At 44.3% G+C, this 12,028-nt stretch overlaps 1 protein-coding gene across 17 annotated transcripts in view; it reads right to left on the bottom strand.

Moving 5' to 3' along the window:
• The window catches only part of MACF1 (microtubule actin crosslinking factor 1), a 340,927-nt gene that overhangs the window by 186,951 nt on the left and 141,948 nt on the right, over positions 1-12,028 (bottom strand). For 16 of the 17 annotated variants that reach the window (NM_001143860.3, XM_059882785.1, XM_059882784.1 and 13 more), the window contains 2 exons: positions 8,350-8,427; positions 4,583-4,675 (listed from right to left, as the gene is read on the bottom strand). In NM_001143860.3, coding sequence (NP_001137332.3) covers positions 4,583-4,675; positions 8,350-8,427 — 171 coding nt within the window. Of the gene's footprint in view, positions 1-4,582; positions 4,676-8,349; positions 8,428-10,482; positions 10,579-12,028 lie in introns of all 17 variants that reach the window. The other variant, XM_059882775.1, reaches the window with a different exon arrangement.

Below are 12,028 nucleotides of genomic sequence, written 5' to 3' on the forward strand. Positions count from 1 at the left end.
TGACAAGGACGTGGAGAAACAGGAGGCCACACAATTGTGCTAGTGGGAATGTAAAATGGAGCAGCCACTTTGGAAGACAGTCTGGCAGTTTCTTAAAAAGTTATACATAAACCTACCACGTGTGAGTGTGAGTGTGAAGTCACTCAGTCGTGTCCGACTCTTTGTGACCCCATGGACTGTAGCCCACCAGGCTCCTCTGTCCATGGAATTTTTTAGGCAAGAGCACTGGAGTGGGTTGCCATTTCCTTCTCCAGGGGATCTTCCCAACCCAGGGATTGAACCTGGGTCTCATACAACCCAGCAATTCCACCCATAGGTATATACCCAAAAAAAGTGAAGCCATACATCCACACAAACATTCGTATCAACGTTATTTATAACGGCTAAAAGTGAAAACAACCCAAACGGCCATCAACTGCTGAACAGATAAACAAAATATATGGCAAACCCACAGAACAGAACCCTCCTCTGCAACAAAGGAACACGGTACTGACACACGCTACAGCGCGGAGGAACCCGAGAGCAGCGCGCTAAGCGAAGGAGCGGGACACAACAAAGCACATATTAGACTCTTCTATTTAAATGAAACGTCTGGAATAAGCAAGTCTATAGAAACAGAGAATAGATAGATTCATGCTGCCTGAGGCAGCAGATGGGAATGGAATAACCATAAATGGCCAGGAAGGACCTTTGTGGGATGATGAAAATGTTCTCAAATTGGATTATGGTGATGGTTGTACAACTCATAAAAATCATTGAATTATACAATGAAAATGGGTCAATTTTATGGTACGTAAATTCCACCTCAGTAAAGTTGTTTTTAAAAAAGAATCTACTTTTTAAAATAAACAACCGATAGAATAACCAAAGATGCTTTAAAACAGCTGGAAAGAGAAGAAACAGGATGGAGGGGGCAGAAACGAAACGCTGAACACACCTTGCATTCACTTTTCGAAATTTCCCATTGTAACAATGTATATGATCTATATAATGCAAAATAAAATTGAAAGGGAGAAAAGCAATCGCTAAAAACTGAAAAAATATAAAATACAAATGGACCTGTGTATCAGATTGATGGCTTAACAACACAGAGAGAGGTTATTTCAAATGGCTTTAACATAAAATTATTTCTATGTCCTTAGGGGATTTACACTAAAGAAATCACAAACTTTTCAGTAATTGTGTTGTTAATAATAACACTATCATTGTTATTTTTATTCAAATATATAAATTTATGCATACATGATTTTGTATATGCACTATAATATATACATGATTTTCTATATACTTGCATCCATGTTGTTTGCATGTGTGTATATGGAAAAGGGAATAAGTAATATATTGCTTTGTTTGGATCAAGATTTTTAGCATAAGAAAAAAAAGAATACAAAGTCAAAGAGGTTGAATAAAACTCTAATTCTAAATATCAATTAGAAACATTATAAATTCTTGACTTTTTCTTACAAGACAAATACAAATGTTGGCTAGTTTTGTCCACAGAAAACACCCAGAAAGAGTGACCAACCCAAGAAGCACTCAGACTGTTGTCAATAAAGAATTTCAGTTCCTTGGAGAAGCTGCTAATCCCGGGCCTGAAACAGGAAATATACAAAAAGTATCTGGAACAGCTCTTCATACAAGAAATAGAGGACATTATCAAAGACTATATGGATCATGAGGAAGGACTCAGGGTCAATGTGAAAAAACTCACTGGCCAGAGGAGGAGCTGAATACTATGAAGAATGACAGCTATATTTAACTGGAACACATTTAAGTCTGGTAGAAATCCATGAGTCACAGTGTTGCTAAGGGAAGATGAGTATCAGCAATGAAACTTTCATCCGTCTTACGGAGAATCTGAAGAGAATCAACTAATTATTTTGAAAACTGGTGAAACAGAGGGCAATATAAAAGCATTTATCTTTTTATCTTCCCTTTCCTAAAGGAACTATCTCTCAGAGTAATTGATGAGGTAAAGTTCTGCTTTAGAAAAAAATTTCAGAATTTTGAGTACCGCCATGTTGCAACTTCTAATGAAACAATGAAACAGTAGCTGTTAAACTTTTAGGTGAAGGGATAATGGGGAAAGCCTCTACAAGGAATGATCAGGCTGGTCACACCTGAACCCACTAATCAAGCTTAACATGATGAAAAGACAGACAGCAGACATTCTGATGTGCATTCTGATGTGCAACACCACCATCCTTGCCCTGCCCCAGCACAAAAAAGGGAACCTTAGTATGATTCAGCCTCAGGTCTAGATCCAAAGCACCAGTTTACAGACAATACAGAAGGATGGAGGAGACTGTTAGAAAACATCCAGAGACGCCACCAGCATCTTTCCATAAACTGCACAGGACAAAAGACCGATTTCTTTAACAAACAGTTAAGGGGACAAAAAGAGGAGAAGAGAAGTTTAATGCAATGTGTGGACTTTGGATTCAAACAAGCCATTTTTAAAATGAGATAATTGGGGAAATCTAAACACTGCTTAGATATTCAATGATTTTAAGAAATCACTGATTTTTACAGTGCTATAATTTTGTGCTTTGCTTAAATGAAGAACCTTTCAGAGATACATACTGAAACACTTGCAGATGAAATTATATGATGTCTGGGACTCCTTTCAAAATAACCTACTGGAGGGTTTGATGAATGGATCAGGAAACAGACAGTGTAACGCTGCCCATGAGTTAGTGACTGGTGAGCTACGTGATGAGTATATGGTAGTTCTATACGATTTTCTCTGCATTTATAAATGTTTGAAAATTTTCATAAAATTTTAAAGAGAGAGAATTCTAGAACATTTTCTTAATGGCATATTCAGTTAAGGAACATTATCCCCATATCTTCTGTCCCAGGAAAAGTTTAACTAGCCAATTCAGTTTTCATTCCTTGGCCCCTGAATTTCCCTTCTGTTGAGTGAGTGAGTTAGTTGCAGTCAGGAGAAAGGGAGACACAGCAGACAGATTCCTCTTACCTCACAGCTACAGGATAGCATTGGTGTCTCAAAGTGAAAGGTGGTTTGTGGCATACAAACAACCAAAAAGATTCCTCTAAAACAGCCCGCTGTTCATAAGAGTGCCAAGGGGATAACGCTATGAAAACTCAACAAAGTTCTTGTTCCAACCCTGCCAAGGCACACTTGCCAAATTCATGTTCCTGGTTATCCCTATATCCGAAGCATGCCTGAGGACACCCTGTGGTTCCACAAAAACACGTGTTACCTCCACGCTTTCCTAAGCCTACTTATGCTGCAGATTGTCAGCAGCAGCTCCAAACCAGAGCCCCAAGAAATTATAATCCCTGAGTTCTCAGAAGTTCTCAGATTCTCAGGAATTCTGGGACACCTGATGTTCTGCATTCACCCAGGAGGTGGCGCTGACTCCCCAACTGGGACATCACAGCCACACTGACCTTGGAGGCAGCGCCTTGAGTGAGGTATTTATAAAAGCCTTCTTTTCCCACCTGCTCAAGAAGTGATCCCTGTCATCTATTAGCCTTGCATACAGCAGTTGGGTATTCGAGAGTTGTCTGAGAAATAGTTTTGTTAAGTTGAGCTAACGTGATTCAAGATAGTCTTTTTTATAAAAATAGGGCTGTGACTTTCCAATAGTATCTAGACTTGAAGAGGATTTGCCTTAGGGAGGAGGAACAGGAAGGCTGTGTGACCATGTGAACACTACCAAGATGCCACTGTTCTTGGGTGTGATGGATGCTACAAGATTGTGTTTACAAGCACATATACCAAGGTGCTTGCTATGAACTGAATGTTTGTGTCCCCTCGAAACTCATATATTGAAGCCATAATAGCCCTGATGTGATGCTATCTGAAGGTGCGGTCTTTTAAGAGGTAATTAGGTTTAGATGAGGTCAGGAGAGTGGAGTCTCCATAATGGGATTAATGCCCTTATAAAAAGTTGAAGGGACATGAGATCTCTTTCTGTGCATGCATGCCCCAAGGAAAGGTCACCTAAGGATATAACCAGGAAGAGGGCCCTCACCAAGGAGCCAACCATGCTAGCACCCTGATCTCAGACTTCAGCCTACAGAACTATGAGAAGCGAATGCTTGCTGCAAACCACCCAGCCTGCGGTGTTTCACTACAGCAGCCCAACCTGACTAAGACAGTGCTACAATTAACCAGGCTTGTTTAAGATCATTAGAGACGAAGAAAAGGCTACATCAAAGCAGGATTATAAGGCTTCACTCCACCCTTCCTGAGCAACAAATCCAACATCTCTCCTCATCCCTCACATTCTGAGTCCCCAGAGAGCCAGTTTTGACTCAGCTGAGCAGACTGCTAATAACCAGATTGTCAGTGCCAAAGCCACAGCATAAACAGGTGAAAAATCCCCCTTCATCATGCAAATGATGAGGAAGTTCTTGGTTTACACTGCAACAGCGTTGCCTCCAGGCCAATGCTCCTCTTCCTTCAGAGCTCCTGCTCTGCCCCACTCCCTCATTCACTGACAAATACAGAGAAGGAAGGCTCAGTGTGCCCGTGGAAAGCAGAGCAATCTCTAGCTCTGTCCAGGCCATGTCCAAACTGAGCACCAGGACCCCAGACCACAGACCCTACCTGGAAGTGCAAGATAATGGTCCAGATCAGGCCGAGGGTCAGCTTGGGGTTGCCATCTGTGATGTCGTCGTTGCGAATATTCACTAGTTTCACCTGAAAAAGAAACGAAAGCTGGTCTGAGAGCTCTGCAACTTTGTTTTGATTTCATTTTTTATAGATTTTCATTATTCATACGCAGTTAATTTTTTTTTTTTTTTTTTTGGTGTACAGCTTGAGTTTTCACTATGTATAGATTTGTGTTAACAACCACTATAATCAGGGTAACAAAACAGGAGCATCAACCCCAAAAGGTGGGACTTTGTGCAGTTAAATCCTGCCTTCACCCCTAAATCCTGGCAACCACTGATCTGTTCCCAGCGTTGCTTTACCCAGAATGTCATATAAATGGTGTCCCAGAGTATGTAATCTTCAGATCCTGCCTTTTTTGCACTCAGCACAATGGCCGTGAGATTCCCATCCACGTTGCTGCCTGGAGCAATAGCCTGCCCCTTTCCACTGTGGAGGAGTATTCCTGTATATCTGTATACCTTATACCTGTATTCTACACACAATAGTTATCCACTCCTCTACTGAAGGAATCTGGGTTGTTTCCATGTTGGGGCAGTTATGAATAAAGCTCTTATATTCGTGTACAGTTTTTTTGTGTGAGAACATGTTTTCATTTCTCTAGGGTAAATTCCTAGGAGTGGGACTGCTGGGTCATATGGTATACGTTTAGCTTTGTAAGAAACTGCCAACAATTTTCCAGCATGATTGTACCATTTTGCAATCCCACCAGCAAAGCAATTTCGCAAGCACTTGCTATTGTGAGCTGCTTTTTAATTAAGTCTTCCCAGTCCTTTTTCTTCTCTCTTTCTTATTTTTTCAAGGTTGTGAGAGAGAGAGAGATCTGTCTCCTGTCCCTCACCGGTCTCTGGCCTGTCCCACCTATTCCCCTCCTCCCACAGCACCTGCCTTACTCCTAAAATCTCATTCCAGCAACACGATGTACACAGACACACAGGTCCTTCCCCCACCAGGGTGACCAACCATCCCTGTGTGCTGGAGACTGAGGGATTTCCTGGGACAGGGGCCTTTCAGAGTGTCCTAGGAAAACCAGCCTATTTCCACCTCCACCCCGTGAGTCTCTGTCATACCCTCACGGAGCTCCTGACAACCGTGACAACTGCCCTGAAGCTGCCCTTCCTTTGTCTCTTCATCTGAACCGAAACCTTCATGTACTCAAGACCTCAAGCAGCATCCTCACTTCTCCTTACACTATGGTGACTGGTGCTGTAGACTGAATGCTGTGTCCCTCCAAAATTCATAGGTTAAATCCTAACACCCAATCCGAAGGTATCTGGAGGTGGGACCTTTTCGGGGTGACGGAGGAGCCTGGTAGGCTGCAGTCCATGGGGTCGCGAAGAGTTGGGCACGACTGAGCGACTTCACTTTGACTTTTCACTTTCATGCATTGGAGAAGGAAATGGCAACCCACTCCAGTGTTCTTGCCTGGAGAATCCCAGGGACGGGGGAGCCTGGTGGGCTGCTGTCTATGGGGTCGCACAGAGTCGGACACGACTGAAGCGACCTAGCAGCAGCAGCAGGTCTTAAGGGAATGGGATTAGTATCTTTATAAAAGAGACCCAGAAAGCTCCCTTGACCTTCCCATCACATGAGGACACTGCTAAAAGCAGTCTCGGAACCAGGACCTCACCAGACACCAAATCTGCCTCCCTCTTGGACTTCTGCAGAACTATGAGAAATGAATTTCTACTGTTTATAAGCCATCCGGGCCACGATATTTTGATACAGCAGCCTGAATGACCAAGACACTGGGCAAGTTCTTCCCCTTTCCTGTATCTCTGTCTCCTCTTCTGTACACTGGGAGCAGGAGGCTCTGCTTCCTGCCTCAGTGCAGGTCTTCTCATCACTCACGGCCCACAGCTGGCAGGCTGGCAGCATCAGCCAAGTCCAGTTCCCCCGCCCCACCTCCAGCAGCTTTCCCCGTGGATTCTGAATACCTCCTTAGCCAAGCCACCTTCCAGTGTCTGCCAATCCATTCCTTGGAGACCTCACACCTAACTCCTACCCTCCCTACCTCATCTTCTGCCATCTTTCTTGGCAATTTTGGCATCACCTCGATGAGCCAGGTGCCGTCCCGTCTGTATAACTCGTCTGCCTTCCCACTTCAGATGACTTTCATTTCGCTCTGCTTTGGACACTTGCACAGCGACAACCTCACCATCACCGAGAACTGCTCCAGGGTTCCTTCTGCCCTTCTCTGTGTCCACGGTTCATGGCTCACACTTTTATTATATCCTAGTAACCAATCTACTCTCCATCCTTATTGAGGCTTCTAGCTAATCAATCCTTTTCAATTTACCTTGACCATTAAGGCCCTCTCTGGTTTTCTCTAACTCTACACACAGACATTCCAAGGATGCTTTCTCTAGTCCCCTGAACACTTCAACCTCTAATTCTCCTACCACTGATTTCAACAAATATTTATTAAGTGTCAATTATGGACCATTCATTACGACAGGTGATGAAGATAAAAAGGTTAAGTAAGATCACATTCTCTGTCCCCACGGGCCTACAAAGCATTACAGCAAACAAAGAAATAATAATAAAGTCATAAGTATTATGTTAGAAGCAAACGGCTATGGGAGTGCATAGAAAGAGAATTTCCCAAGTTAATGAGAATTACTGCTAAGAGCGGCAAACATGAACTAACTCCGAAAATACGCACACCACGTCATGTCGCCGTGAGCAGAGCTGGTGCCTGGCAACTGTGGCTATACCAGATCTTTCCAAACAGCTCCCTAGGCAGATGAACTCTGACTCCCTCATCCATCCACTTTCCTCCCCTCCACAAACCTTCTCTGTATTTTTATCCCTCCTGCCTTCCTCCTCACTGTACCTCAGAAGAGGCATTTTTCCTTTCCTTTTCAAAGAAGTTACATCAGCTGTGCTCTGGATCTCATCCCTCAATCGCTGGACTTGGTTCCATCAATTAGGGAGTCAAGGGAAGAAGGACGGTGTGTAGAGAGCAGCATGAAAGGAGCATTTAAAGTGCCCAGGAGGCCTGGGTGGGAGTCCCAGGTGCTCTCTCACTTCTGTGACTAGGGCAGGTCATTTCTCAGTTTCCGTTCGTAGGAAATGAAAAGGCTGGACTAGCGATCTCCAAGGCGCCTTCCAGGGCTACTCTGCTCTGAGCCATACTCCTCACTCTCATTCTGTTCTGTTCTCTTCACTAGCTTCTCCTATGTCTAAAAGTGTGCTTCTGTCTTCCTTCCTTCCTATCTAGGGTGGGAACAGATTCTTTACTAAACACTGCTCTGCTCTGTTGAGCCTGGTCTCTGAGGTCACCAATGCTGCACAGCTGAGAGCTTCCCCTCCAGCCCCACGCGCCATTCAACCAGCCTGACATCCCCTCATCCAGTTCTCATGATGATGAAGCACTCTGGTGTCCCCTCTCCTGGATGATGTACCTTTTCCCATCTTCTTTGCCGGTTTATTTCTCATCTTCCCTTTGGCCTCCACCTGAGTGGAGGTGAGTCAATCTTTCGCATCTTGCTTTTCTTTAAGACTTTCCCTCTAAGACAGGCCACACAGTCTTTGTAAGATTTGTTCAGACACAATACAGCTGCTCACTAGCAAGCAAGACTCAGAACTGTATCAGTTGGATTTACTGAAGGCTTACCAGGGGCAATGAGAACATCCCTGAACAGGGACCCGACGCCAACTTTCCCTGGCAGAGTGGGGGACACACGGGACGCTCTTACCTGTCGCTGCTTTAGGAAGTCCAGGGCAATCTGCACGTTCTGCAGCCTGTGAAAACGCATCCTGCCCTTCTCCCGGGGCTGCAAACAAACAAACAAAAGGGATGTTTGTTTCCGTGACACCAATTTACCCACGCAGATCCCTTTCTGCTTTCATTTCAAGAACTAAAAGACCACAAAGAGTTCCCACGACTGAAGCCAGGCGTGGGAGCGTCACACAAAGCACCCCTCCAGGCAGGACCTGTGTGAGTTTTCACCATGCTCGCTGAGGCCCCCAAACGCCTCGTTTACCACTCAGATCCCCGTGAACACACGGCACGTTTGAATGCAAATGCTGAAGCAGTGCCGCAGCTTCTCTACAGGTTCCTCTGCAGCCATATGTGGCAGAACTCGATTCTGGATGTGAGGTTAATGCAAACAAAGATTTGGCTCTATGGCTCCCAGAACCACAGTTAAATGTTACAGTAAGCAAAGGGTAAAAGGCCTAATTACAGGTTGCTCAGTAATGGACAGTGCCAACCATATTACAACCTGGCAAAAGAAACTACAGGTAGTCAATTTTACACTAGGGAATGAGAAGTTACACATGCTCAGTAAGTGAAAAAATCTAAAATGGAAGGCAGGAGTCAAGAAGCAGCCTATTTCCTAGGAAGACAAAGTAGGAAAGCCACCTTTTACTCCAGTTTGAAATACCCAGAGCAAACAAGACCTCGATGGTGTAGGGTTCTTCAACACAGAACTCCAAAGAAAGGTATTTCCTGCCAGCCGCTCAATCCTGGATGTCACACGAGCCACAGTGGAGAGCCCACCTCCACCCAGCGCCTCTGGTGTCGCTCCACCCAGGTGGGTGTCGCCAGCGCCCACCTCCCGGATCCAAGGCTCAAGTCCTATCTATCCAAAAGTGTGTGGAAGCTGTTTCTCCAGTGAGCACAGGCAGGGATGGCTATCTACGTCTGGAGTGTCTTCTCCTGCTTACTTTCCAATGGTTCCCCCCTCCAGTACAATTGGGACTAAGACATCACTCTCACTAGATCATACCCAATTCATTTATAAATATCAAAATGTTACTAACTAAAGGCCAATAAAATACAAGGTAGCTCTGTTGTGGGCACCTGCACAGAGGAAACACTGCCCCAGGTTGATGGGCAAAAAGTAACCCGACACGTGGAGGGACGGGGTGGAAGCATCTCTGAGGGGGTCCCTCAATCCTTCTAAGCAAAACTTCCAAACCAGGGTAATTGACAGAGTAGGTGAGGCCTCTCTGTGCAATAGGATAACTTTGTAAGTTAGAGTGTTAGGAAAAACCTTCTTAGTAAGAATCTCTTCTCAGTCATTCCAGCTGAACTAATTGTGAATATGGCTTAGAAGATGACAGAGCCTGTGAAACCGAAGATGCTAAGGCAATTGGAGGGGAGATCAATGAGATGAAAAGATGACTTTAAGAGGACAGGGAATGGGGACACTGCCTGATCTCTATTTCCGGAGAAAAATCACAGGCTGTAATTAGGGTCTGCAAGCAGAAAATGGCCCTCCTACACACTCTAATCTTTACGCCTAAGTACTCCCCACCAAAAATACCCTTGAGAACATGCAAGTTAAATCTCTGTCCTCTATAGCAACTAGAGATGTTATTGACGAAGGCAGAGTATCCCCATGCAGTGAGTGGTTTGCAAACAACAGGCTCTTTTGAAAACAAATGACACGGTGTGTGCTGAGAACCTGGAAGCCAGAGAGGTGGCGAGCAAGTCTCCGTTAGTCTGGAGTGTGGAGTCAGAAGGAGCAACTGACATGCTGTCAACTAAGCTTTCCACAGTTCTGCAATCTAGACTCAGACAACACAGCAAGGCCACGAGAAAGGCATGGGTCTCCAGTCACAACCGGACTTGACGCTGCCAAACATCATTATTCTTTTTGTGCCAGCTACTCGCAGATAAGCAAAACAATTCCCACCCTGGGATCATCTAACAGTGGCACGAGGCACAATTAGTTTTAACCACTTTCTTTGGGACCCAAATTCCCAGGTGGACAGGGAAGAAGGCAATTGGTAAGTGAGCTGCTTGGGGACCTAGAGAACCCCAAACCCTCTGATGGCCCTGCAGCGCCGTCTGGGATGCTGGTGTCCCCAGGAGGACCTACGACATCATCATCATCTTCCTCCTCCTGCTCCTCGCTGTTTGCACGGCGCCAGGAGGGCATGCTCACCAGGCGGAGGGTCTTCAGCCCTGCCGGCTCCTTTGGCCACCAACCAAGGCAGAGACGTGACAGAGTTAGCAGGAAATTCACAACACATAAATGAAAAGGAAATGAACGCAGGAAAAAAAAAAGATGAAAATAAATATGAAAATACCCTCCCACCTCCACAAAAATGCAAAACAAAATTAAGACCAGAACAGATGGTTATACTGAACACTTCTTATGTTCAAACACAGCTTTAACTCTCCACAGGCCATCCATTCTCCCTACTTTTGTGAATCAAGTAAGGGAGAATGCATGATGAAAATATGCATATGAAAGAGATATTTGGGTGGTTTCTGGTGAAAAGATGATTATTTTACAACTATCTCCATAAACACCTGTAGGTCTTCAAAGGCTAGGGAAAGAAATCAGATAGGAGTGGCTTTAACCTGTTTTGTAAGCAGTATCACTGAAAAGGATCACTTTTCAATATAAAATCACTACAAGTTCATCAAATATACCAGCCAAATTGCCCAAAATATAATTTCGTGAGCACTTTTAAGTCCAACACAGTGAAAGTAAAATTCTGATTACTTAGGAGATTTATAAATGAGGGCCAGAGAAGAACTAGAATTCATATGTACTGGCTATGTCAACAAAAGCATCTGTCAATTTTAGGCCATTAAAAATTATTATTTAAAAAAAAAAAGAAAAGAAACCAAAACAAAGGACCCCAGGAAAGCCAAGCTCAATCCTGGAAGAAGCTGACTATTACTTAGGGAGAGAAATCTAACGTGTCAAATCCTGCTCTAGAATTCACCAAAGACAGAGAGTGTGCCGGCTCCCTCCATAGATTGCTTGAGCCGTGCTCCTCTCCAGGGCGCACCTCTCACAGGTGTCTCCATACTCAGCCCTGGCCTTTTCTAAACGAAAAAGCATGCTGTCTATAACACTCTAGACAGAGCAGGAGCTGCACAGAATCACAGGCTCAAGTTAGGCTCCCGCATGTGAAACAACGAGCCCATGGTGAGGCCACGCTGATCCCTTCAACAAAGTGAGGACAAGAGCTGATAAGCCAAGAGGTTTGGACAGGCTTTGTCCTCAGACAGGTAACTGTTTCCATAAGCCACATTTAATACATATGGGGAGGATGCAGGCCTATCTAATTATCCAAGGAGCCCAGATGTACAGCATCTGGGGCTATGCTCAGACATCAACTTCAGCTCTTCTTCAAACCTGTGACAGACAATGAATTCCAGAAGGGAGGAAGTTAGGCCGTTTGGGAAACAATGACTCTAAACACCTGGGCTTTTACATGTAAATCTCAGCTCTTTGTTGAATATAGAAAATAAAGTAATTCACAGTAGAAGGAAAAATAGGAGGAATCTGTGTAGACTAGAAATAATATTGTAGGAAGAAAAACACGCCTTATTAAAAAATCTTAAAGCGAGAATCTACTATTCCTGAAATACTAGCATGTATAAATAGATAAAGAACAAGGAGAAAT

The sequence above is a fragment of the Bos taurus genome, chromosome 3 (genome assembly GCF_002263795.3).
Source record: "Bos taurus isolate L1 Dominette 01449 registration number 42190680 breed Hereford chromosome 3, ARS-UCD2.0, whole genome shotgun sequence".
NCBI lineage: Eukaryota > Metazoa > Chordata > Mammalia > Artiodactyla > Bovidae > Bos > Bos taurus.